The following is a 23,144-nucleotide window of genomic DNA, read 5'->3' as shown; positions in this document are numbered from 1 at the left end:
GGATATATTTTGATACCATTGAAGTCAATGTAATTATATAGTTTACTTTTAAGAACTGCTTGAACAATTAACATTGTTGTTGGCCTTATTGTTATTACAATGTTAGTAGTAATGTTTTTGCTTAATGCATTTATAGTTTAATTTTGCAAAACACTTGCTGCATAATATTAATTAGTATCAATGTTTTTTGCATAATAATTTTTCTGCATAATTCCTTTGTTTATGAGTCTGCATAAACATTGTTGGATGTTTAATTAATTTGTTTGCATATATAATTGTTTGGAGAAACTAGGAATGACAAATTTTTTTTGTTTAACTAAGTATGTATTTAATCAAATACCACTATGTAATCCAGTCAATTGTTGTAATTTTATAAATAGTTTTTAGTTGAATTAGGTATGCATAATTTATTTTTTCTACTTATATGATTATTCAATTTTTGGTTTTTTATTTTCATTTTATTTATATTTTAGATTTTTTATTTTGATAAAAAAATTATTTCATTATAATATATACATACAGTTTTATTTTATTTATTTATTTATACTATATTAAAATGAGTTAATTTATTAGGCACTATAAAAATGAAAACAAATAAATGAAAAATTTTAATGTATAAATTTTTATAATTCATTTTAACATATAATTTTTAAAAAAGGCACTGAACGTTTAATTTGTTATGTTTACTTTGGTCATGTTTGAAATTTGAAATTTTTCAGTTTTGTTTTGTGGTGATAATAAATGTAATAATTCATGTTACTGAATTTCAAGCCAAAAAACCAAAAAATCCGATAAATCAAGAGACAAAAATTAAATTAAAAAAGTAAAAGAAGAAAAGATAATTAAGGTCTTCATTACTCATTACTCAGTTGAAATATTTTATTTACGACCAGATACTTATTATTTTTGAATACGTGTTAAAATTTTATATAATTTTATAATCTAATGACTTAAAACAGTTGAAAGTTACATAACTCTGACGAAGCATGTGGCCTGGTTCTGATGCTGCTTCCGTGAGTTGTGACGCATGAATCACATGCGTGATGAAATGTGCTGAGCCGGGTGGGACATGGCCCATGGGTGCTTCAATTAGATATATCAAATCACTTCATGGTAGAAATGAATTCACTTGCCATGTGATTTATGGTCAATCTGTTTAGTGTATTACAATTCACAAACATAATATATAATTATATTAAATTATAGTTGCCAAGAATACAGCCAAAGATATAATGATATGGTGCACTTGGTAAATTTTTGGAACATTATCTGGAATATGATTATTATAAAAAGGTGAGAGCCTTGGCAGTGGTAATCGGTTCTGGCAGCCATGGATTCACCTTCTCTGCACATAGCAATGTTTCCATGGTTCGCAATTGGGCACCTAACTCCATATCTGCACCTCTCAAACAAATTAGCAAAGAGGGGACACAGAGTCTCCTTCTTCATCCCCAAAAGAACACAAGCCAAGTTAGAGCAATTCAACCTTTATCCACATCTCATAACCTTTTACCCTATCAACGTACCTCATGTTGATGGCCTTCCCCATGGCGCAGAAACCACTTCCGATGTCTCTTTCCCCTTAGTTCCACTCATTATGACAGCCATGGACCGCACAGAGAACGACATAGAACTTCTCCTCCTTCATCTAAAGCCACAAATCGTTTTCTTTGACTTCACATATTGGCTTCCAAACATGACTCGTCGCTTGGGTATCAAGTCTTTTCAATACTCGATCATTGGCCCAGCAACGGTATCTTACGTTAGATCCCCAGCAAGGATGCGCCAGAACATGACTGAAACTGATCTCATGCAACCCCCTGAAGGATACCCTGTATCTTCCATTAAGCTTCATGCCCATGAAGCCAAGTTCCTTGCTTCTAAAAGAGACTTGGAGTTTGGTAGCGGTGTTCTCTTCTATCACCGCCTCAACACTGGTTTAATGCAATCAGATGCAATTGGGTTCAAAGGTTGTAGAGAAATTGAGGGGCCTTATGTTGATTACCTTGAAGAGCAGTTTGGGAAGCCTGTATTGCTTTCAGGACCTGTCTTACCTGAGCCCCCCAACACTGTTTTAGATGAAAAATGGGGTTCATGGCTTGCAAAGTTCAAGGAAGGTTCGGTTATCTACTGTGCACTTGGGAGTGAATGGAAACTACCACATGATCAGTTCCAAGAATTGTTGTTGGGTCTTGAACTTACAAACCTGCCCTTTCTGGCTGTTCTTAAAACTCCAGTAGGGTTTGAAACAATTGAAGCTGCTCTCCCTGAAGGGTTCAAAGAGAGAGATGAAGGGAGAGGAATTGTCCATAGTGGATGGATACAACAGCAACTGATTTTGGAACACCCTTCAGTGGGATGCTTCATAACACATTGTGGTGCTGGTTCATTAACTGAGGCACTGGTGAATAAGTGTCAGATAGTGTTACTGCCTCAGCTAGATGCTGATCATATCATTAATGCTAGGACGATGGCTACAAATAAGGTTGGGGTTGAAGTGGAGAAGGGTGAAGAGGATGGGTTTTTCACAAAAGAGAGTGCATGCAAAGCTGTGAAAATTGTGATGAATGAGGAGAATGAGGTTGGCAGAGAAGTCAGAACAAATCATGATAAAGTGAGGAACTTCTTACTGAGCCACAATTTGGAGTCGGCCTATGTTGATAGTTTCTGTCAGAAGCTTCGAGATTTACTCAGGTGATTTTCAAGTTTTCATAAACTATCCCAATGTAACCCATCACCGGAAGTAAATTTATTCCCTTAATTTCAAGCTATTCAAGTTATTCGAGCAAGATAGTGTAACCATTCTAGTAAATTCGCTAATTGGATTTAAGTTAACAACAAAATATACATTGATTGAAGTAGACAGTGGTTTGATATAAGTTGTAACCTTTTGTGTTTGCAATTATGATTTTAAGAAAAGACTCATTATAAATATAGACCTTATAAAAGAAAAGGGAAAAACTAAAGAAATATGAAATGAATGAATTACAGAATATGATTTATATATCAGAGTTTAACTTATCAAGCTCACTAAAGAAACCTGCATACCATACTCTGTTATAACGTGGCATGGTTTGATTATGCTGATCATTTTGGTTTAATTTTAACTCTTTGAAGAATGCTGTCAAATTCTTTTAGGCCATTAAGTGCATTACATGCTGTTTGTAAAGACTGATGCTACTCTGCTTGTAACCACAGTTCTGTTTTTTGGGATAGTGCTGATCCCCAAAAGCACAGAATTTAGTGCAATATGATGGTTAGGACTGACAAATTAAATGGATCCTCTCCAAAGAATAATGTGGATTGGTTGCATCTACTTCACATTGGAAATTGCAAGGAGGATCAAACTTTTTTTTTTTTTTTAAGCTCCGGATGAATATATAATATACACCGTGGCATTCTTATGTTAAGAACTTAAGATTAGCCTTTCTTTTAGTAATAAATTTCATTAGCTTATAAAAATAAAAAGCTCACTTAATGAACTGAAACAAACCTAAGTTGTGGGCAGAGATTACAAGCTCGTGATGGTTTAAAACACGATTTCGATAAGTGTATTGGTTGCCAAGGCTTGCTTGTAGTGAAATTCATCTGGTTGGATCTTTTGAGGCACAAGCTGGAACACATACTGAGTTGAGATGTTATCCAAGATTCAACTGCGATATTTAACAAGGTTATATTCAAAAGACTTCATTTGGAAAGATATTTACAAGTTTGGGAAATAAAATGTTGTTCGAAGGTAAATTTTGCACTATATCATAAATTAAATTCACAAAAGTCACGAGCTGCATAATAAATATTTGATTATTATAATATAGTAATTTGTATATAGAAATCAACGTGTACAACAAACCAAAGTAGTTTATATAAAAGGGAGTGTCTAAGAATGAATAAACTATGAAGCTTGGGTCCAAGTCCAATATTAGATTGGTTAATCATTAATTAATTAACCAATAGGTCTCATTATCTTGTCTGGTTTTTTCAACACGAGATTTTTTTTTTTTTTTCAGAATCTGATTCATGAGACACGAATCCGGCAGTGGCAAATTAAATATTTCGCCTTGCAGTTCACGCCCTCCAATAAATATTAGAGTGGTTAGAAAAATTGTGGTGCCGTCCCTTTCTATTCCTAATGCGGCTTTTTAAGCCTAAATAATTAAAATAAAAAAACTATTTTGTAAAATATTTTTTTTTTTAAATTACTGAAATAAATTATTTCGGACAGGTAAAATTAAGAAAATGTGGTTGGGAGTGACGAGTTCGAGAAAACGTCACCACCAATGACGCCTTTCGTTTCGTTGATTTTGCATACATGCAGATTTTCAGAAGCAGAAAACGTTAATGGTGTGTTTGGATGAGGAATTTATATAGGGTAATTCATTTATTTGAAGAATTTCAAATTCTTTGAGGTGAAATGCTTTGTTTGGATGAGGAATTTACAAAGAATTTGAAATCCAAGCATTTGTGAAATTCCTTAAAATAGTAGAATTTCAAATTCTCCCAAAAATGAGAGAATTTGAAATTCCTCATATTTTTTTTCTTATTTCACCTATATATTTTATCTTATCTCTTCATTCTTTTAATTATTGGATATTCAAAAATATTTTTAAAATTATTAAATATTATCTTATATTAATTTTTAAAATTATTAAATATTATCTAATATTAATTTTTAAAATTATTAAATATTTAAAAAAGGATTAATATATATTTTTATAAAATTTAATTTAAAAATCTCAACATATAAATATATTTTTAAAATCAATTTTACTATGATAGAATCAAATTATCATATTCAACCTAACAATTTAAAATTTAAGAAATTTGAATTGACTCATCCAAACAAAATATTTAAAGAATGATAGAAATTGAAATCAAAGTAATTCAAATACCAAGAATTTAAAATTTCTTGAATTTTTAAAATTCCTCATCCAAACACACTATAAGGGTGCTGAAGCCTCCCAAAAGCATACAACATGAGGGGGTGTTGACGCCTCCTTCAGAGGTCCAATCTGTGCGGCGCAAACAGAGTGGAGCAGAGAAAGAAGAAGAAAACATCAGCTTGGTTGACGCCTTCTGTGCAACATGAAAAAGAAGAGAAGAGAAAGAAAAGGAAAAAGGAGGACAAGAGGTAAGTTTAAATATTATTAGTATATGTGAAAATAATTTTTTTTAATTATAATGAAGTATTAAAATTAATTGTTGTTTCTATGGTTTTAATTGTATAATTTGGATGTAGTAGTATAAGATTATTTTGGTTAAGGTTTAAATTTTGTTATGTTTAAATGTAATTTTTTTAATAATAATAATATTATGTTATTTGCATTTGTATTTTTAGGTTATATATTTGTTTATGTGAAATATTTGTTGATATTAGTAATGATTTAAATTTCTAGGAGTTTAGATTTTTTTTTAGTATTTAGAAATAGAAGAGTGAATAACTGTGATTTATGGTTTTAATTTTGATTTTAATGTTGAGGAATAGAAGAGTGGTTAGTTATAGTTTTTTTGGAATTAATTTTGTTTTGTGTTATAAAATAAAATTTATATGAGATTAATTATTTTGTTAATTAAAATGAAGTTTAAAAATGTAAGTTCTTTTTTAAAATGTTTTAAAGGAATTATTTTTTTTATTTTCATGTATATTTTGTTTTTTATAACTTATAAATTTTTATATGTGGAATATTGATTGATGATTAAAATTTAGTACATGTGAAAACAAATTCTTTGTTAATTAAAATGAAGTATTAAAATTTCTGTTTCTATGGTTTTAATTAAATAATTTTGATGTAGTAGAATATTATTTTTTTGGGGTTAGGGTTTAAATTTTTTTATGTTTAATTGTAATTTTTTAATAATAATTATTATTATTTTTTTGCATTTATATTTATAGGTTATAAATTTGTTTATGTGAAATATTTGTTTATATTGTTGATGATTTAAATTTGTAGGAGTTTAGATCGTTTTTTTAAGTATATTTAGAAATAGAAGAGTGAATAATTGTGGTTTAAGATTTTAATTTTGATTTTGATGTTGAGGGATATAAGAGTGGTTAATTATAATTTTCTTTTTGGAAATAATTTTGTTTTGTGTTATAAAATTTAATTTATATGAAATTAATTTTTTATAGTTTTAGTTATATAATTTTGATGTAGTAGTATAAGATTATTTTGTTTAGAGTTTAATTGATTATTTCAATTTTACGCACACATTTCTTAATTTTGTATAATCTCAGAAGAAAATAATGTTATGCCAATGTGAATCAGCTTTTCTTTGAGTTTAACATTTTTAAATCGGTGGTTGAAATTGCTTGAAATGTTCGAATATAATAGAAATGATAGTTATAAGGTAGTTGACAACCATTATTTTGATTTGCCACAACTGATTTGATGCATTAGTGTTGATCTGATATTAAATAAATGTCTCTCTTTGTAGTTACATATCGATAAATATTTGACAAGAACCATGACCAATCACTTAATGTTTCACCTTCAACTACAACAAAAGCAATTGGTAAAACGTGAGTATTTTCATCTTGTGTTGTCTCATCTTGTGTTGTATCGATTAGCAAAGTATCACGATATTTCCCATATAAAAATGTTTCATCAATTTGTATGATATGTTTTATGTAGTTGAATGCATCACAAGTAGGTTTGAATATCCAAAACACACGACAAAACTTGCAAAAATGTGCGCCAATGATATTATTATATACATAATTTGTTGTCTTAAGTCTATAAGCAGATCCAAGACGACAACATTCTAGCATCTTATCCAACCACTTTGGCAAAAAGTCATATGAATCTTCTCAATCACCAAAAATTCTTAAAATGACTTTTTATTTTGCTTTCCACGCCTTTTTGTATGAAATATTAAAATTAAGTTGTCTACTTATTCTTTCTTGAATTAACAAAATTGACACGGAAACATCTCCCTCACCATTCCTGAAATGAAATGAATTCAAAATTGTCCACTTATTAAGCATACTATTAATAGTTATTAGGAAAATAACCTTTATTTTAAAATATTTGAAAGAGTATGTATGAATAAATTAAAGTTACATAATATGCAAGAGCAAATGAATTCTAAGTCCAATTTATTATGATCTGGAAACAACATTGCATTAATGCTTGTGTGTCGACCACCCCATTTCTTTATGACCCACTTGTTATTGAACTTAGTGGACATAATAGCCCTTAGTTTCCAAGGGCAACCTTCATTACTATTAGGGTATCGTATAGAAAAAACATTCAATCCAGACTCAACAACTACAAATGTCTAATGAGCATTCACATAGTAGTGTTTAACAGCCATTTGGACATCAACTTTCGTATGAAAATGTAGCCCAACATTTAACTCATCCCCAGGGCGCCAAAAAGTAGGAACATCTAACCCACCATATTATACCTCTTGATTTGGATGAGACCAATTGATGTAACTATAATGTGGAGTATTGTTCCAAAGTGGAGGTTGTGATGGACCTATATGGTGACAAGAGACACAATATCAATAATAAATATTAGAAAATTAAAATAGTGGTAAAGATTTTGTAATTACCTATTTTGTTCATTCTGGGAGGCTCAACTTCAAATAGTGATTGCACGTTTATCATACAGTTACTGTTGCTATCAATGTTACCTTAGTCTAATGAGCTATCATTTGCAATTTCATCATCTTGTTCAACATTGATATCATCATCGTCACTTAAGTTTGTTACAAAATAAACGTTTGAATCAGGATGATTTGTTGGTGGCGAAATTATTTGCTCAAATTGATGGTGACTGCTCATTACATTTAAATATGTTAAAACTGGAGGTTGATGGACTTCTTCTGTTGTAGTTAGATCTTGTAAAGAAAAAGAAGATGTGCCAACGATATCAACATCAATATATAATTCTACCATATTCATATGACCTTGCCGTTCAAAACTATCAAGCATGCACCAACATCTTCATCGTCTGCAATTTCTCCAACTAGATAAAAAAAAGGGATTGAAAGATTGCAAATATCTACAAGTAATGCTAGAAACAATTTGGTTATGATGTAATTTCAACTTTGCATGAATTTTTTTCTTAAAGATTCAAAATTTAATCCAAGATTTACACGAATTGTTTTTGTGTCACCTATAAAAATAAAACCTTGATACCATTATAATAGAGTAAGCAAATAAAAGATATTTTGAAAATGAAAGTAGACTTTACTAATGATGTACAAAAACAAAATCAAAAATGTTAAGAGATGAGATGGAAATATGAAGAAGAATGCAGGGTTAGGATAGAGATATGAAGATTGAAGACCTCAAACACCTATAAATAATGAATGGTGTTATGCAATGAGAGTTCACAGGAGCCATCGAGATTAGACTAGACATTCATAAGACTATAACCTGAGCATCACGAGACTAAGGAGCTTCATGAGACTGCATCGAATGGGACTCAAGCTTCACGAGAAAAGAGGCTTGCAAAACGTCAGCTAGGGTGACGTTTTCTACCACATGCAAAACATCAACCTTGGTGACGTTTTTAAGTTCATTAGGTCCATGAAGAAGACATCACTTATAAGTTATAATAATGTTTTTAGTCTATTTTTGCATATCATTCACGTTTCTAAACTATGCTAAACCCATGCACAAAACATGCTAAACTCATGCACAAAACAATTAATGCATAAAACTTCATATATATTGGATGACGGTTTTTAGCCCATGCACAAAAAGTCATACTATATGATTGACGTTTTTAGTTTCCTAGAAGCCATGCAAATCCATGCAAAAAATGTCAAATGGAATGACATTTTTAGGTATGTCTCTCTTCATGTACAAAACGTCATATAAAGTGATATTTTCTTCATACGTGACCAAAATAATTTATTTTGATAAATTATTTTTTAATTAATTTATTTCAATAATTTTTTATTTTTTATGGCCAAAAGGCCTTCCTAATAATGCTTTATTTGGAAAAGAAAAAAAAATTGAAAAAAAAATGGAAAAAGATAAGAAAGAATTAATTTGATAAAAATATGTAAAAATAGTATAGAATTTGTAGTTATTTAATAGAGGGAAATTAAGTGAAAAACAAAAAAAATAATATTTTAAAAATATTTTATATGATTAGATTTTTATGTAAGAATATATTATTTAAATAATTATATTTTCATCATTTATTAACTAACTATTTATATTATAGTGAAAGATTAGTCTTATTTATGCATTTTTTTATAATAAAAAATTCATACAAATTTATCTTGAAAAGATTAAAATTAAATTTACATGAATTCTACCATAATTTTCTTATAAATCCAATTTATTAATCTCTTTTAAATACATTTTTTAAAATTTTTTTTTTTATAATTTCTCTCATTCTTCTTTGTTACTTACTAAATCACCTCCTCTCAAAACAAAGAGACAAGGATCAAGACAACAATGCACATGAGTGTCCAAAATCATGATGCAGCTGGTTGTTTTTCCTTTCTTCTCCATCCTTCTCCCTTTCTCGGAACCCTTCCTTTATTCAAGCTCCTCCATTTGTCCTCTCTTCTCCGTGACCTTCTCTCATTCCAAAACCCTTATTCCTTCCTTCTCACTACATTTGTTTTAATGATAGAAATGTAATTTTTTTAAGTATTATATCATTTTTTTATTGACAGTTATTTAATGATTCAGCAAAAAAATATATTTTTTAAGGATGTCAAGCAGATGTATTTATAGTTAGCGGATGTTGAAATAACATTTTCGAACAATTGAAGTTTAGGAATGGAAAGAATAAGGAGTAGAAAAAGTAAAAGTGGTTTCGACGCACAACATTCGTCGAACATATTTATTTGTAAACAACATGGAAAAAAGCATTTTGTTACGTGACACATAAATAAAGTAGAAAAATAAATTGTAGAATTAAGTAATTCACATGTTTCAAATGATTTTTAATCATAAAATATTTTTTAAAATTTAAATAGTCGAGATCTTTTTAATGAAATTTACCAATTTGTTTTCTTTATTTGATAAAAATATCTATTTTTCTGAAAATGAAGTATGATTTTTGAAAGTTTAAGCTTGCAGTTTTTGCAAAGTTACTACAACGATAGTTTTTACGCTGTGATGAATAATTAATTTATTTGTTATAGTGGCAAGTTTGTTTGGTTTTTATTTATTTATCAGCCAATAGTGGCAAGTTTGTAACCAAAAAAACTAATATATATCAACAGTTCAAACAAAGAAGAAAAAGAAAAGTGAGAAATAAAAAATATATATATAAAGAAAATAAAAAAAAATGACGACAACTTCCATGAAATCTAATATATCATGACCATTTACACTCACTATCAGTGGAGGTGTTCCTTTTTGTCCTCTCTGATTCGTCTTTCTCTCCTCCCTTCGTTTTCTCTTTCTTTTCTTACTTTCTTGCTTTATCTCTCTCACTCACACACCCACCATCATTCTTCTGCTTTCTTCCTCCTCCGTTGCTCCGTCCAGTTGCCACATTTTCTACGACCGTGACATCAAGTGAGAAGTAGACTCTTCTTAGGATTTCTGTAGATGAGGTTTTGCATTGTGATTTTTTTTTTTCAATTCTTAATTCTGTATTTGTAAAAAATAATTTTTTTAATTTATATTATAAAAATATTACAATATTGACACTTTTTTATAAGAATATGAAGTGAAAGTTTTTTTTTATTGGTAATTGTGAATATTAATATTTTTATAAATTCAATTTTTAATATTTTAAATAATTATCAAATTTTATATTAATAAAATAATATTATTATAAAATGATTTTTCTACTACATCGGTGAGGTAGTTGTCAGATGCTTACCCTTTAAGAGATACTTTGTACACGGGACCTCTAAATTCATAATGAGTGGCGAGAGTTCTGGTACGGAAAAGCAACCCCAGCCACCAGGACCACCGGATGGAGCGACGACACGTGACCCACAATTGTCTTTTCGGGATAAATTAATGGGTGATAAGGTTGCTGCCCCACGACCTGCGCGAGTCGATTTGATTCAAGAAAATCTCTTTTAAGATAGAATTAGAGGAGGGCAATAGATTGAAACCCAAGTGCTTCATAGATGAGAGGGTTTTATTGATGCTCAGGAAACCTTGGTCGGAAGCAGTAACTATTAAGCTGCTAGGAAAGACGGTAGGTGTCGGGATTTATCTCAAGTCTTACATCTGTAAAATAAAAGAATATTGACTAGTTTATAAGGGTGTCTACCATTCCATATAGTGTGAGGCCTTTTGGAAAGGAGCTCAAAAACAAAATCGTGCGGGCCTAACCCAAAGTAGACAATATCATATAGTGAAGCAACATGTAGACTATTGGACCCTACAGTAAGGTATTTCACCATGAAAGAAAGGCTTCGAATGACCTGGAAGTTGGTGGGCGGATATGATGTTATGGATATTGGTCATGGTTTCTTCATGGTTAAATTTGATCTTCCTAATGATAGGGAGAAAGTCATCACTGAGGGCCATGGATGATGTTTGACCATTATTTGGGAGTTCGAGAATGGGTTCTAGATTTTGTTGCAACTAATGTTAAGATTGACATTAGATTCGATTCCCTAGCTTGGGCATAGAGTACTATGACGAGAGTGTTTTGCTAGCCTTGGATACGGTTGTTGGTCTTCCTATAAAGGTGGACATTATGACACTAAAAGCATAACGGGGAAGTTTGCTAGGGTGTGTGTTGAAATCGATCTCGATAACCCTGTGGTTGGTAGAGTATGGTTTCGGGATTTTTGGTTTAAAGTGGAGTACCAAGGTCTTCATATCCTTTGTGCAACTTGTGGACGTTATGGACATGTGGCCCGTAGCTACAAGGAAAGAGTACCAACAAGGACACTAGTGCAAAAATAGGCTTTTACGTCACCTAATTTACGTCAGAAACACGAAAATTCGACGTTATAAAAACGCGGTGGCAGTATCGTAAATATAAAGAGACTAATTTACGTCGGACAGATGGGGTCCGACGTAAATTAGCCAATCTACGTCGGCTAATAGGTGTCTCCGACGTAGATTGGCTAATTTACGTCGGACCCCCCTTGTCCGACGTAAATTAACGTAAATTAGCCTCTATATTTCCATGAAAGCTTCATTTGTAGGACATTCTTTGTATCTGATGGGGGAATCCGCTCCCAGCTCGCGAGGCGTCCCTCTTTGCACATTCCACACCAACATTGCAGATCTGCACACTCCACCTTTTGCTTGCGGCACAGCTTTGGCTTCTACGACGACGACGGTACGTTTCCTTTTACCATGTTGCAAGTTCCCTTATTTTTCTTTTCCTTTTCCTTGTCTAACATGTACACTAATTCCTTGGATTGCTTTCAGCAAGGAACTTTCTCTCTGAAAGATGGTCTTCCAGGCACTTTCCTCATGAAAAAGCGAAAGAACAACAGTCTCATTTCGTGCTTAGGAGGGCATAGCCCCTAGGGCAATCACTCTTGAAGAAGGTGCTCCGGGGAAGGGGGTGCATTGACCTTGGCGTGGAGCTAGCTCTGCACGTTTCTACTTTCTGCTGCATCTAGAATGGGCCGTGTTGCTTGCAGAACGGGCCGTTCTGCAAGTAGAACGAGCTGTTCTGCAAGCAGCACGGCCCGTTCTGCAAGCAGAACGGGCTGTTCTACAAGCAGCACGAGCCGCCGTTCTGCTTGCACTCATTATTTTTTTTATTAATTTTTTTACTACTTTTTACGTTGGACCTAGTAATTTCGACGTAAATTTATGTCGATTTTTGAATGCCGACGTAAATTTACGTCTCCTACATTAACGTCGGAGCCTTTTTCAACGTAAAAGGCTCAAAATATGCGACGTAAAAGACCCCTTTTGTACTAGTGGGAGTGAGGACAAAAGGCAGCAACGGCAAGAGGTTGAAGGGGGTGTGCAGTCATCTATGGCAGCGGCAGTTCCCAACCCTGCTATGGCCGTTAACGGCGAGGTAGAGGCAATACATGGGGAGTGGTTAGTGGTTTCAAAATCACGGAAAGGGAGTAAATCACGGGGTGTAACGGAAGGCGGAAACAAAAATGATTTGGCACGAGTTAAGTCTCAAATAAATCCCTTTCGGATTTTACGAGATGAATCTTTATTTGATGGTGATATGCAAAAGAAACAATACATGCAACAGAATGAGGCTGATTTGATGGGATTGCAGAATAATTTGTTGCTTAGAAAGTGGAAGTGGATCGAGCTCTAAAGATATGGGTCAAAAATAGGAGTAAACGATTAAGACAAGAAAAGGAGTGCATGGGGATTCCATGAAGTTTCGAACAGGTATGGTGGGAGGAAACCATCACACATCGTTTGATGAGGGGCACACAACAAGTGTAACTATGGGGTCTAGTGCACGCGAGGGGCAATTCGACCATAATAAGTCTGGGCACGTGGGTCCCGTTGAGGCGAGACATTCATGTGCGAATTTGCATGACCACATGGGTGGTGATAGGTTGCAGACTAGTTCTCATGATGTGGTAAGGGATGCATGTGTGGCTACGTTCCATGTGCCACGTCCACCTGACTCTTTGTTGGGTACGAGTTTGGTGGGAAAAAGTGTTGTTGAGGTGGAAACACTTGATGGGAGTATTTCAGAGGGTGATATCGATTTAGAGGAGGAAGCGCTAGTCATACCTTAATTGCGCGGGGAGTTGACGCGTCATCCCTCTATATTTTGGTTGGATTATGATGTCTCAAATGAATGTTAATATATTAGCCTGGAATGTTAGAGGGGCAACAGGAAGGATGAATAAAATTCATCTTAAAGAAACATTGTGTAAGGTTAAGTCGGATATGGTGTTTTTATTTAAAGTCCATACTTTATTTGCAAAGATGGAATCATTTTGGGAACGATTGGGCTACTATCCTATAGATATCTAAGAAGCTCGTGATCATGTTGGCGGTGTGTGGGCTTTGGTAAAGGTTACTTCGACCTTACAATGTCAGGTAGTTGGCTCTCACCTACAAGCTATTTCAGTGTAGTTTACTATGTCTGGGAAGGTGTGGTGTTGCACGGGGGTGTATTCCAATCCTGTCCCAACTGAACGTGATCGGTTATGGCAATATTTAAAGGAGCTTCGGCAGGTGATCGTCCTTCCTTGGTTCCTCATAGGCGACTTCAATGATATACTATCTCCTGCTGAACAGAGGGGTGGTATATTTCAACTGTCTAGGGCTACTGTGTTTGCACAACATCTAGATGATTGTTGTTTGGTGAATTGGAAGTTACTTGGGAAAAAATTTACTTGGCATAGGAAACAAAATGGCATGATTCAAATCCATAAACAACTAGATCGGGGATTGAGTGATATGCAGTGGATTTTGGATTTTCCAAATGTTGTGATTGAAGTACTTCCGAGAGGGCATTCTGATCATAATCCCCTCCTTCTTAGATGTGGGGGATTCCTTCCACCAGTTAAGAACCGTCCATTCCGTTTTGAAGCAGCCTGGTGTACACATAGGGAATATAAAATGGTGGTGGCTAATGCATGGCACCATCATTCAGATAATATTTTTTAAGCCCTTGATAAGGTTCGCGAAGATTCCTTAGTCTTGAACTACGAAGTGTTCGGCAATATTTTTTTTCGGAAAAGGAGTTTAGGAGCTCGTTTACAAGGGTTGGTACGATATCTTGAGAGAATTGATTTTATTAGACATACACAACTTTACAACCGTTTGTTTGAGGAATATGAAGACACACTTCGGCAAGAGGAAATACTTTGGTATCAAAAGTCCAGAGAAAGATGGATTGAATTTGGGAATCGAAACAATGCGTTTTTTCATGCAAAAACCGTAATTCACCGAAAACATAACAGAATTATTGAACTTAATCTTCCTAGGGGTTGGTGTACTGATACAGAGGTTTTAAAGCATGAAGTTGTGGTGTTTTTTAGCAGCTTGTTGGGTCATTTAGAAGCAACTCATGTGGAAATGTCACCTTGCCCCATCTCTTTATCAAGGGAGGAATGCACATCACTAGAAGTGCCTGTATTAAAGGAGGAGGTTTTTCGAGCATTGCAGAGTATGAAATCTTATAAAGCCTCAGGCCCTGATGGCTTTCAACCAATATTTTTTAAAAATTATTGGAATAAGGTGGGGGAGGATGTTTGGAGGTTTGTAGCTATGGCATTTAAGAAGGAAGGATTGGCCCTAAGGCCACTGAAGCTTTACTAGTCCTTATTCCTAAGATTGATCACCCAAAGACCTTTAAAGACTTTCGCCTGATTAGCTTGTGTAATGTTGTGTATAAATTAGTTTCTAAAGTCTTGGTGAATCGTTTATGGCCTATTCTAATGAGGCTGGTGAGCCCACTTCAAAGTAATTTTATACCAGGTAGAGGTACTATGGACAATGCCATTATTTTACTGGAGATTATCCATAGTATGTCTAAATCTAGACGGAAAAAAGGAGATGTGGTGTTTAAACTTGACTTAGAGAAGGCTTATGACCGAGTTGACTGGCGTTTTGTAGAGGAGGTGTTGGTAACCTTTGGATTTCCGATGACCGTGATCCGGATGATTATGTCAAGCATAAAGACTTCGGTTATTTCTCTTCTTTGGAATGGGGAGCGTATGGAGGGTTTTCTACCACAACGGGGGTTACGCCAAGGTGACCCTTTATCTCCATACTTATTTGTGTTATGCATGGAGAGGCTAGGGCATATGATCCAGGCAGAAGTATCAGCAGGAATTTGGGAGCCTTACCAAATTAATTTTGTCGGACCTCCCATCTCTCATTTATTCTTTGCCGATGATGTGCTTATTTTTGCTAAAGCTAAACCTGCACAAATTCGGAGGGTTGCTACTGTTCTAGAGAAATTTTGTACTACCTTAGGTCTTAAAGTTAATATTCAGAAGTCTAAAACTTTAGCATCTCGCGGGGTGCCTACTCGTCGTAAGAATAAAATCACTTCCATTACTGATATCAACTTTACAAATGTGTTGGGGGAAGTACTTGGGTTTCCAAATGGTACAAGGTCGAGTTTCTAATCGCACCTTTGCAGAAGTTGTCAAAGGTGCAATAATGTCTTGCTGCGTGGAATGGTCGTCTGTTGGCTCGTCCAGGACGCGTTACATTAGTGAATTTTGTGTTATCCTCTATTCCTGCATATACAATGCAAACACAGTGGCTACCATCAGGTACATGTGAGAAGTTGGATGCTATCAGCTGGAAATTTATTTGGAGTGGGTTTGACTCTCATATGATGCACTTGGTTAATTAGGACAAAATTACGCAACGAAGGAAAGATGGAGGGTTGGGAGTATGTGTGGCTCGTTTTAAGAATACCTCATTATTAGGAAAGTTGATTTGGGACCTCCTTGCCCATCCTACCACTAGTGCAAAAATTAGTTTTAAAATCGGGGTTTTAAGATCGGTTAAAAGATGACCGATTTTAAAAGTCACGCGGTGACAATTTTGTAAATAATGTGAATACTTTTAAGATCAGTTAAATTTTAACCAATCTTAAAAGTACTTTTAAAATCAGTTATTTTATGACCGATTTTAAAAGTATTATCAGAAACCTTTTATATTTTTCTCCATTCTCATTCTCTTTGTTCTTTCCCTCCATTCCTTTTTTTACTCTCTCGCGCTCTCATTTTCTAAAGTCTCCCATAAGGTAAATTTCGTTGCCATTTTCGTTTTCGTCTTCTCATGCTCTTCTCGTGTCTCTTTTCGTCTTCTCATGCTCTTTTCGTGTCTCTAGTTTCATTGTAGGTTCATTTTGGGTAAATTTCGAATCTGGAACGGCCCGTACTGCAAGGAGAACGGCCTGTGCTACAAGGAGAACGACCCGTTCTGAAAGGAGAACGACCTGTTTTGCAATCAGAACAGTCTGTTCTGGATTGGTTTTAACTCACGCCAAACTATGCTAGAACGGCCTGTTCCAAACTACAATTTTAAGCCTTTTTAACAACTTGGAACAGGCCGTTCCTGTTTAATTTTTACAAAGCCAAGACTTTTAAGATCGGTTATAAAACAACATATCATAAAAGTTAACTTTTAAAATCGATTATTTAACCGATTTTAAAAGTCTAACTTTTAAAATCGGTTACGGAACCAATTTTAAAAGTTGAAAATAACCGATTTTAAAAGCTTTTTTTCACTAGTGTACCAAGATTTGGGTGCAGGTTATCTTCTCTAAATATCGTGCCGATAATGTTACATCACTTCTGCAACTTTCGGGTTCCTATTTTTTGAGGTCCTTGCGAAAGGTATATGATAGTTTACAACCTGGATTTCAATTGCAGCTTGGCAATGGACATAGTAGTTTCGGGTTTACAAATTGGTTTTATGGCACATACCTTGCTCCTTCCGTTCCTTTTGTTCATCCACAGGATATTAATATTCGTGTGTGTGACGTTTGGGATGATGGACATTGGGCTCTTGAGAAACTATACTCGTGGGTGTCAGATGAGACCAAGGCACGCCTTCAGGCTCTTACACTTTGCCTCCATCCTAATGCAGAGGATATATTATTGTGTGGAGCAATTCTGTTAACGAAGCGTAGACTGCCAAAGTAGGTTACAGGTGGTTGTGTGATGCTAGAGTTGCAACAAGGGGTACTTGGCAATGGATTTGGAGATTACCTGTGTCGGAATCCATTCGCTTCTTTGTTTGGCAGGTCGGACAGCAGGCCTTACCGAAGCGTATAGCTGGCTGGTTAATCATCATGTGGGGCAAGACACAACGTGTCCGCGATGTGGTGACGCAAATGAAGACATGCAACATATACTCTTCAAGTGTGGTGGTGTTGATCGGGTTTGGCAGATCTTTGGCTTGACAGAGGTGATCCGATGGAATTATAATGTGTCTTGGCTGGATTGGATGCTTCGATGTTTCAAAAAATTTCACATTTTACCAGCAATCATCATGTGGGGCAAGACACAACATGCCGCGATGTGGTGACGCAAATGAAGACATGCAACATATACTCTTCAAGTGTGGTGGTGTTGATCGGGATTGGCAAATCTTTGGCTTGATAGAGGTGATCCGATGGAATTATAGTGTGTCTTGGCTGGATTGGATGCTTCGATGTTTCAAAAAATTTCACATTTTACCAGCAATCATTTGTTGGTAGCTCTAGAAAGACTGCAATAGTCATGCGTTTAACGGGCTCGTTGGGAAGGCGTGGAGTCAAATTCGACAGATTCGTGACTCGTATACAATCATGCAAACTAGCTAATTTGCACCTTGTACGGAGGCGACACCAACCTACAAAGTCCTCGAGTGGGTTTCATGTGTGCTAGAAAAGGGTCCTCAAGTGAGTGTTCATGTTGACGGAAGCTCTCTTGGGAATCCAGGACCTGCAGGTTTTGGAGGTTTAGTTCGGAATTCTAATGGTAATATTGGTTGTGGGGATTTAAGGGAGATATTGGAATGACTAATAGCCTTAAAGCTGAATTGTTAGCTATTTTACATGGTCTTCAATTATGTTGGAATAGAAGGTACCTATCTGTTCTCTTGGTTTCAGATTCAAAAATGGCTTTGGAGTTAGTCAAGCAACCAATTCAATATACTCACAGGTATGCGGGGGTCCTTTGTCATATTAAAGAATTAATGGCCAAACCATGGACTCTTAGTTTGATCCATTCTTGGAGGGAAGGAAATATGTGTGCAAACATGCTTGCTAAAATTGGGCCTAATTCTGGAATTTCGCTTTTGGAACTCGAAGATCCTTCGACTACGTTAGAAGCTCAGCTCTTTGTTGATGCCATGGGTCTCCTTGTGTTACGGGAGTAGTGTATTTTCCCTTTGTCTTTTTTTTTCTCTTGTTGACATTTCAGTAAAAAAAAAAAAAAAAAAAAAAAAGATGCTTACCCGTGGAAGCCCTCAAACCATAGATAGACCTGTCAGTTGTTTAGAAATTATACTAAATCTTGAAGTTGTTGACAGAAACTATCCAACACATGATGACCCTAAATTGTCGCTTGGCAAAAAGTTCCTCAGTTTGGCATGGGTTTCTCTCACTTCCAAACAGGGACGACAAATATACCTGTACCCGCAAGTAATACTGAAATTTGTCCAGACTTTGACAGGAAATATCTGGTTTGACCGGGTATAAGTACGAGTACTGGTAAAACCCGATATATTAAATCAGGTACGGGTACGGGTATGTACATACCCGCCCCGTACCCATACTCGTACTCGTCCCTGTTCTCATTTTTAATTTAATATCCACTTTCAATTTAATTATATTAAAGAATTTTAATATTTTTTATGTGTGATTATTTATTATAATATGAGATAAAAAAAATAACTTAATTATAATTATAATATAATAAAAAAATAATTTAAAAATATCATATATTTTTTACAAAAAAAATAAAAATAAAAAAAAAATTGATGGGTACGAGTACGCCAATACCCGACAGGGATGGGTTTGACTCGCGGGATGGGTTTGACTCGCGAAAACGAAAATGGGTATCATGAAACCCGTACCCGACCTGCCCCATTGCCATCCCTACTTCTATGCCAACCTCATTCTCATCATCCATCATAGTTTTCACAACTTTGCATACACTTTGTTTTATGAACAACCCATCTTTTTCTCCTTTCTCCACATCAACTCCAATCTTCTTTTTCCTACTCATCACTCTTGCATTAATGATATGATCAATTTCAAGTTGTGGCAACAACACCAACTGACATGTATTCACAAGCGCCTCAATCATAGAAGCAGCTCCACGTGTTATATATGAAGCACCCAATAGAAGGGTGTTCCAAAATTGTTTACACCCAACCTCTATAAGCAATACCTCTTCCTTGAACCCTCCCTTTAGGCAGAGCTTCTTCAATAAAGTCAAAAACCATTAGGGGGCTTAAGTGTTGCAAGAAACAAAAAAGCCTATTAGTTTAAGACCAAGCAATAAACTCTTCAAATTGATTTTGAAGATAACGGGATTTCACTTCCATATGCATGCACAAAAAATAATAGAACTGAGGTTGAATCCCTCGAGCCATGCAAACCATTTTTCCTCCAAAGTAGAGTTTGGTGGCTTAGGTAAAAGAGGCCCTGAAAGTAGAAAAGGCTTCCCATTATAAATTGTTGCCCATCTCCATGATTAATAATAAGCCACGATTCATCTTCTTAACTAAAACTTGTATAATTATAAATATTAATAATTTGGGACATGTGAAAGTACTGTTCTTAAAAACTTATTCATGTGATGTACATGTTCATCGTGATATAACAGGTTTTTCACAATGATAATTGGAATAAAAGAATTAACAAATTTTGAAGAGAGAATAATTATGAAATTCATATAATAATAAAGAAAAGATGCATGGGAAAGCTATCTCAAAATCTTCTATATATTATATTTATAATGAAAAAAAAAACTCTTTCTCAAAATAATGTCTAGCAATAATTCTCCTCATCTTTTTATCACGTCTAATATTTTTTCTTAAGTTAACTTTGACTTCCACTCATACATTTTTTGTTTGAACAGTTAAGAAAATTTTCATTAAAAAGATACTAATGGTAAAAAAAAGAAAAGGAAAAAGTGTACATATAAAACTAAACATATCATTCTCAAGAAGAGAATAAAAAGAAAAAAAGAAAAATACACACTTCTACTACTATCCTATATGAGAAACTCCCCCCTCACCCACCCATTCTCTCTAATTTCAGTATCTCACCCTTCCTTACAAGATTGCTAACTGACCTAACCAGTTGAGACCCACCTTACCACACATACATTAAAAAAAAAAAAAATTAATTCTCCTAACAGACTTCGAAACAACACAGAAATATAAAAGCCTTTTAAACCAGTCATCATTGTTAGTTTTCCAACAATATATACAACACTGAAAAATTGAAAGAAGACATACAGACACTTAATTAGTTATTTCACTTGTCTTTAATATCAATTTGCAAGACTTCCCGACAACCTTCAATATTTTACCCGAATAAAAAACTAAAGGAATGCCATACCTTTACCTAGTTGTGTATTGACCAATTGCACATATCCAATTCGTGGCAAGACGATTGACCCAACTCAGAATATAGGACTTCTGATGAGTCTAATGCAAGCATTGTTGCAAATTAAAATGGTTGCAATTCTTCGTTATGAGATTGTAAACATTCCCTTTGTACTCAATAACGAGATTTTTCATCACAGCACTAACCTTACCAGGACCTATATCAATTTTTTCGATCAAAATCATTTTTCTGAACGTGAAACCTTCGCACTTCTTAGGTTCTCCTTCGAGGAAAATTTGTGAGCTTCGAACTCGAACTCAACACTGTGAACTTCAACGCCGGAATGATACACTCTAAGGTGGAACCAGTAAGCGTAACCGTTCATGGGTGTTAGATCGTAGACATTGAGGTACACCAGCACGGTTCCTAAAGCAACGCTATTTTTGGAGCTCTTCCTGCACAACATTCTACTAGGTTTAGAGAAGGGATAGGCAAGGACGAAAAATACATCGTTTCCTTTGCCGAAAGTTGATCAAAGAATGGTGTAACCGTCATTGGAGTCAGAGCCCCACCACTTAGAGGAGTAGAGCCAGTCACCTTCATCCTCCGTGCGCCACCACACCACCATCGAGAAATAAAGGAGGTAGCCGAAAACAGTGCTTCCGCGTGGTCTGGTCCATCAACGTTTTCATGTCCTTGATGTCGCCGAACAGAATGAACGTCGCGTGAAGGATCGTTAACCTCCTCCGCTAATCATCCCACATACATCGTCTTCTTCTGCATGCCTTGCATTATCACCATTGCTAGGGTTTCGAGGTCGTGGACGAAGAGATCGCAGTGGTGGCCAAGTTTGAGGATCTGGGTGTGTAGGCTTTGGGCATGGGTGACGTGGTGAGTGTGGGAGAGTGAGTTGAAGAAGGGTTAGGATTTGGAAAAGGAAACTATGTACCTAAAACATAAAAATTGTTGATTTCCATGGACAATAAATGGTTGTCCATCTTCATCATTAATCAAGAACCATTATTCACCTTCTTAATTGAAACTTTTATAATCATAAATATTAATAATTTAACACGTGTGATAATATTATTCTTAAATATTTATCTATATGATATGTAAGTCTCCTAGGTTATAATATATTCTTCCTAATGATAATTAGAGTAATAGAATCAACAAATTTTTAAATGAGAATAATTCGTGAAACTCATATAATGATAAAGATGAGATGTGTAGAAGAGTTATTTCAAAACAGTCTGTATATTATATTTATAATAAAAAAAAATCTTTCTTAAAAATGTCTTTCATCAAATTATAAAAGGTTAAAATTCTAATTTGGTCCCTTATAATATTTTTTTTGTTTCAATTTAGTCTCACTTTAATTTTTTGTTTTAATTTAGTCTCTAATAATTTAAATTAGTGCAATGTCGAGCTTTCGTCCAAATTATTTAAACGAAGTTAACTGTTGGCCACGTGGATGCCAGGTGGATGAAACGTAGATGCATAGGTGAATGTCAAATCTCTTTAATGCACGTGGAACCAGAACGGAACGGCCCATTCTGGTTGCACATGTTGTGTGTTAATTTTGCATCTAGAACGGGTCGTTCCAGATGCAAAATTAACACACCACGAGTGCAGCAGAACGGGTCATTCTGAAACTAGAACGGGCCGTTCTGGATTCAAAAACGGACCGTTCTTGATTCAAAACGGGTCGTTCCAGAACGCCAATCACATACGTCCATTCAACAAAAATGTCGCAATGTGGTTCAAAAATTGAAAATAAAAGTTCATAATATAACATAAATTCAAAGACAGAAATATGGTTCAAAGACTGAAAAAAAAATTCATAACATAACATATATTAAGAAAGTTCAAAGAAATTACTGAAAAGGGAAATCATCTAGATAACGCTGAAGGTGTCAATAATACATCTTATCCACCATATAACACTGAATGGCTGATAGGATATCAGCATTATTTACCTGTACATGTGGTTGTGTGATGAAATGTTAGTCTTGTGTGTCCTCTTCCTCTATTTCAGGTTGAACCTCCTCAAGATGCAAAATTAACACACCAAGAGTGCAATCAGAACGGGCCGTTCTGGTTTCAGAATGGGCCGTTCTGGTTCCAGATACATTAAAGAAATTTGACATCTACTTATGCATCTACGTGGCATCCACGTGACCAACAGTTAACTCCGTTTAAATAATTTGGACGAAAGTTCGACATTGCACTAAT

General features: G+C 34.7%; 2 protein-coding genes and 1 pseudogene across 2 annotated transcripts; 2 read left to right on the top strand and 1 right to left on the bottom strand.

Annotated features, from left to right (window-relative positions):
• Window positions 1-1,231: 1,231 nt before the first annotated feature.
• LOC109816504 (cyanidin 3-O-galactoside 2''-O-xylosyltransferase FGGT1) lies at window positions 1,232-2,861 on the top strand. The gene has a single exon (XM_020381548.3). The coding sequence runs from the start codon at window positions 1,331-1,333 to the stop codon at window positions 2,696-2,698; it is 1,368 nt and encodes a 455-aa protein (XP_020237137.1). The 5' UTR covers window positions 1,232-1,330; the 3' UTR covers window positions 2,699-2,861.
• An 11,114-nt stretch (window positions 2,862-13,975) lies between these two features.
• LOC109816499 (uncharacterized) lies at window positions 13,976-15,160 on the top strand. Its single transcript, XM_020381543.2, has 2 exons — window positions 13,976-14,436; window positions 14,581-15,160. The coding sequence occupies exons 1-2, from the start codon at window positions 13,976-13,978 to the stop codon at window positions 15,158-15,160; spliced, it is 1,041 nt and encodes a 346-aa protein (XP_020237132.2).
• A 4,103-nt stretch (window positions 15,161-19,263) lies between these two features.
• Window positions 19,264-21,512, bottom strand: LOC145952499 (cyanidin 3-O-galactoside 2''-O-xylosyltransferase FGGT1-like; annotated as a pseudogene).
• Window positions 21,513-23,144: the final 1,632 nt, after the last annotated feature.

Source organism: Cajanus cajan, chromosome 10, assembly GCF_000230855.2.
Source record: "Cajanus cajan strain Asha chromosome 10, NIPB_CcT2T_4, whole genome shotgun sequence".
Taxonomy (NCBI): domain Eukaryota; kingdom Viridiplantae; phylum Streptophyta; class Magnoliopsida; order Fabales; family Fabaceae; genus Cajanus; species Cajanus cajan.
Note: the sequence above shows the minus strand (reverse complement) of the source record. Positions and strands in the feature narration are given on the sequence as shown.

Bases quoted from the DNA above. Each gene is read 5' to 3' on its own strand.
- LOC109816499 (XM_020381543.2), top strand. From the start codon at position 13,976: ATGTCTGGGAAGGTGTGGTGTTGCACGGGGGTGTATTCCAATCCTGTC. The intron at 14,437-14,580 runs GTGTACACATAG...TTTTCGGAAAAG, and splicing joins TTCCGTTTTGAAGCAGCCTG to GAGTTTAGGAGCTCGTTTAC.
- LOC109816504 (XM_020381548.3), top strand. From the start codon at position 1,331: ATGGATTCACCTTCTCTGCACATAGCAATGTTTCCATGGTTCGCAATT.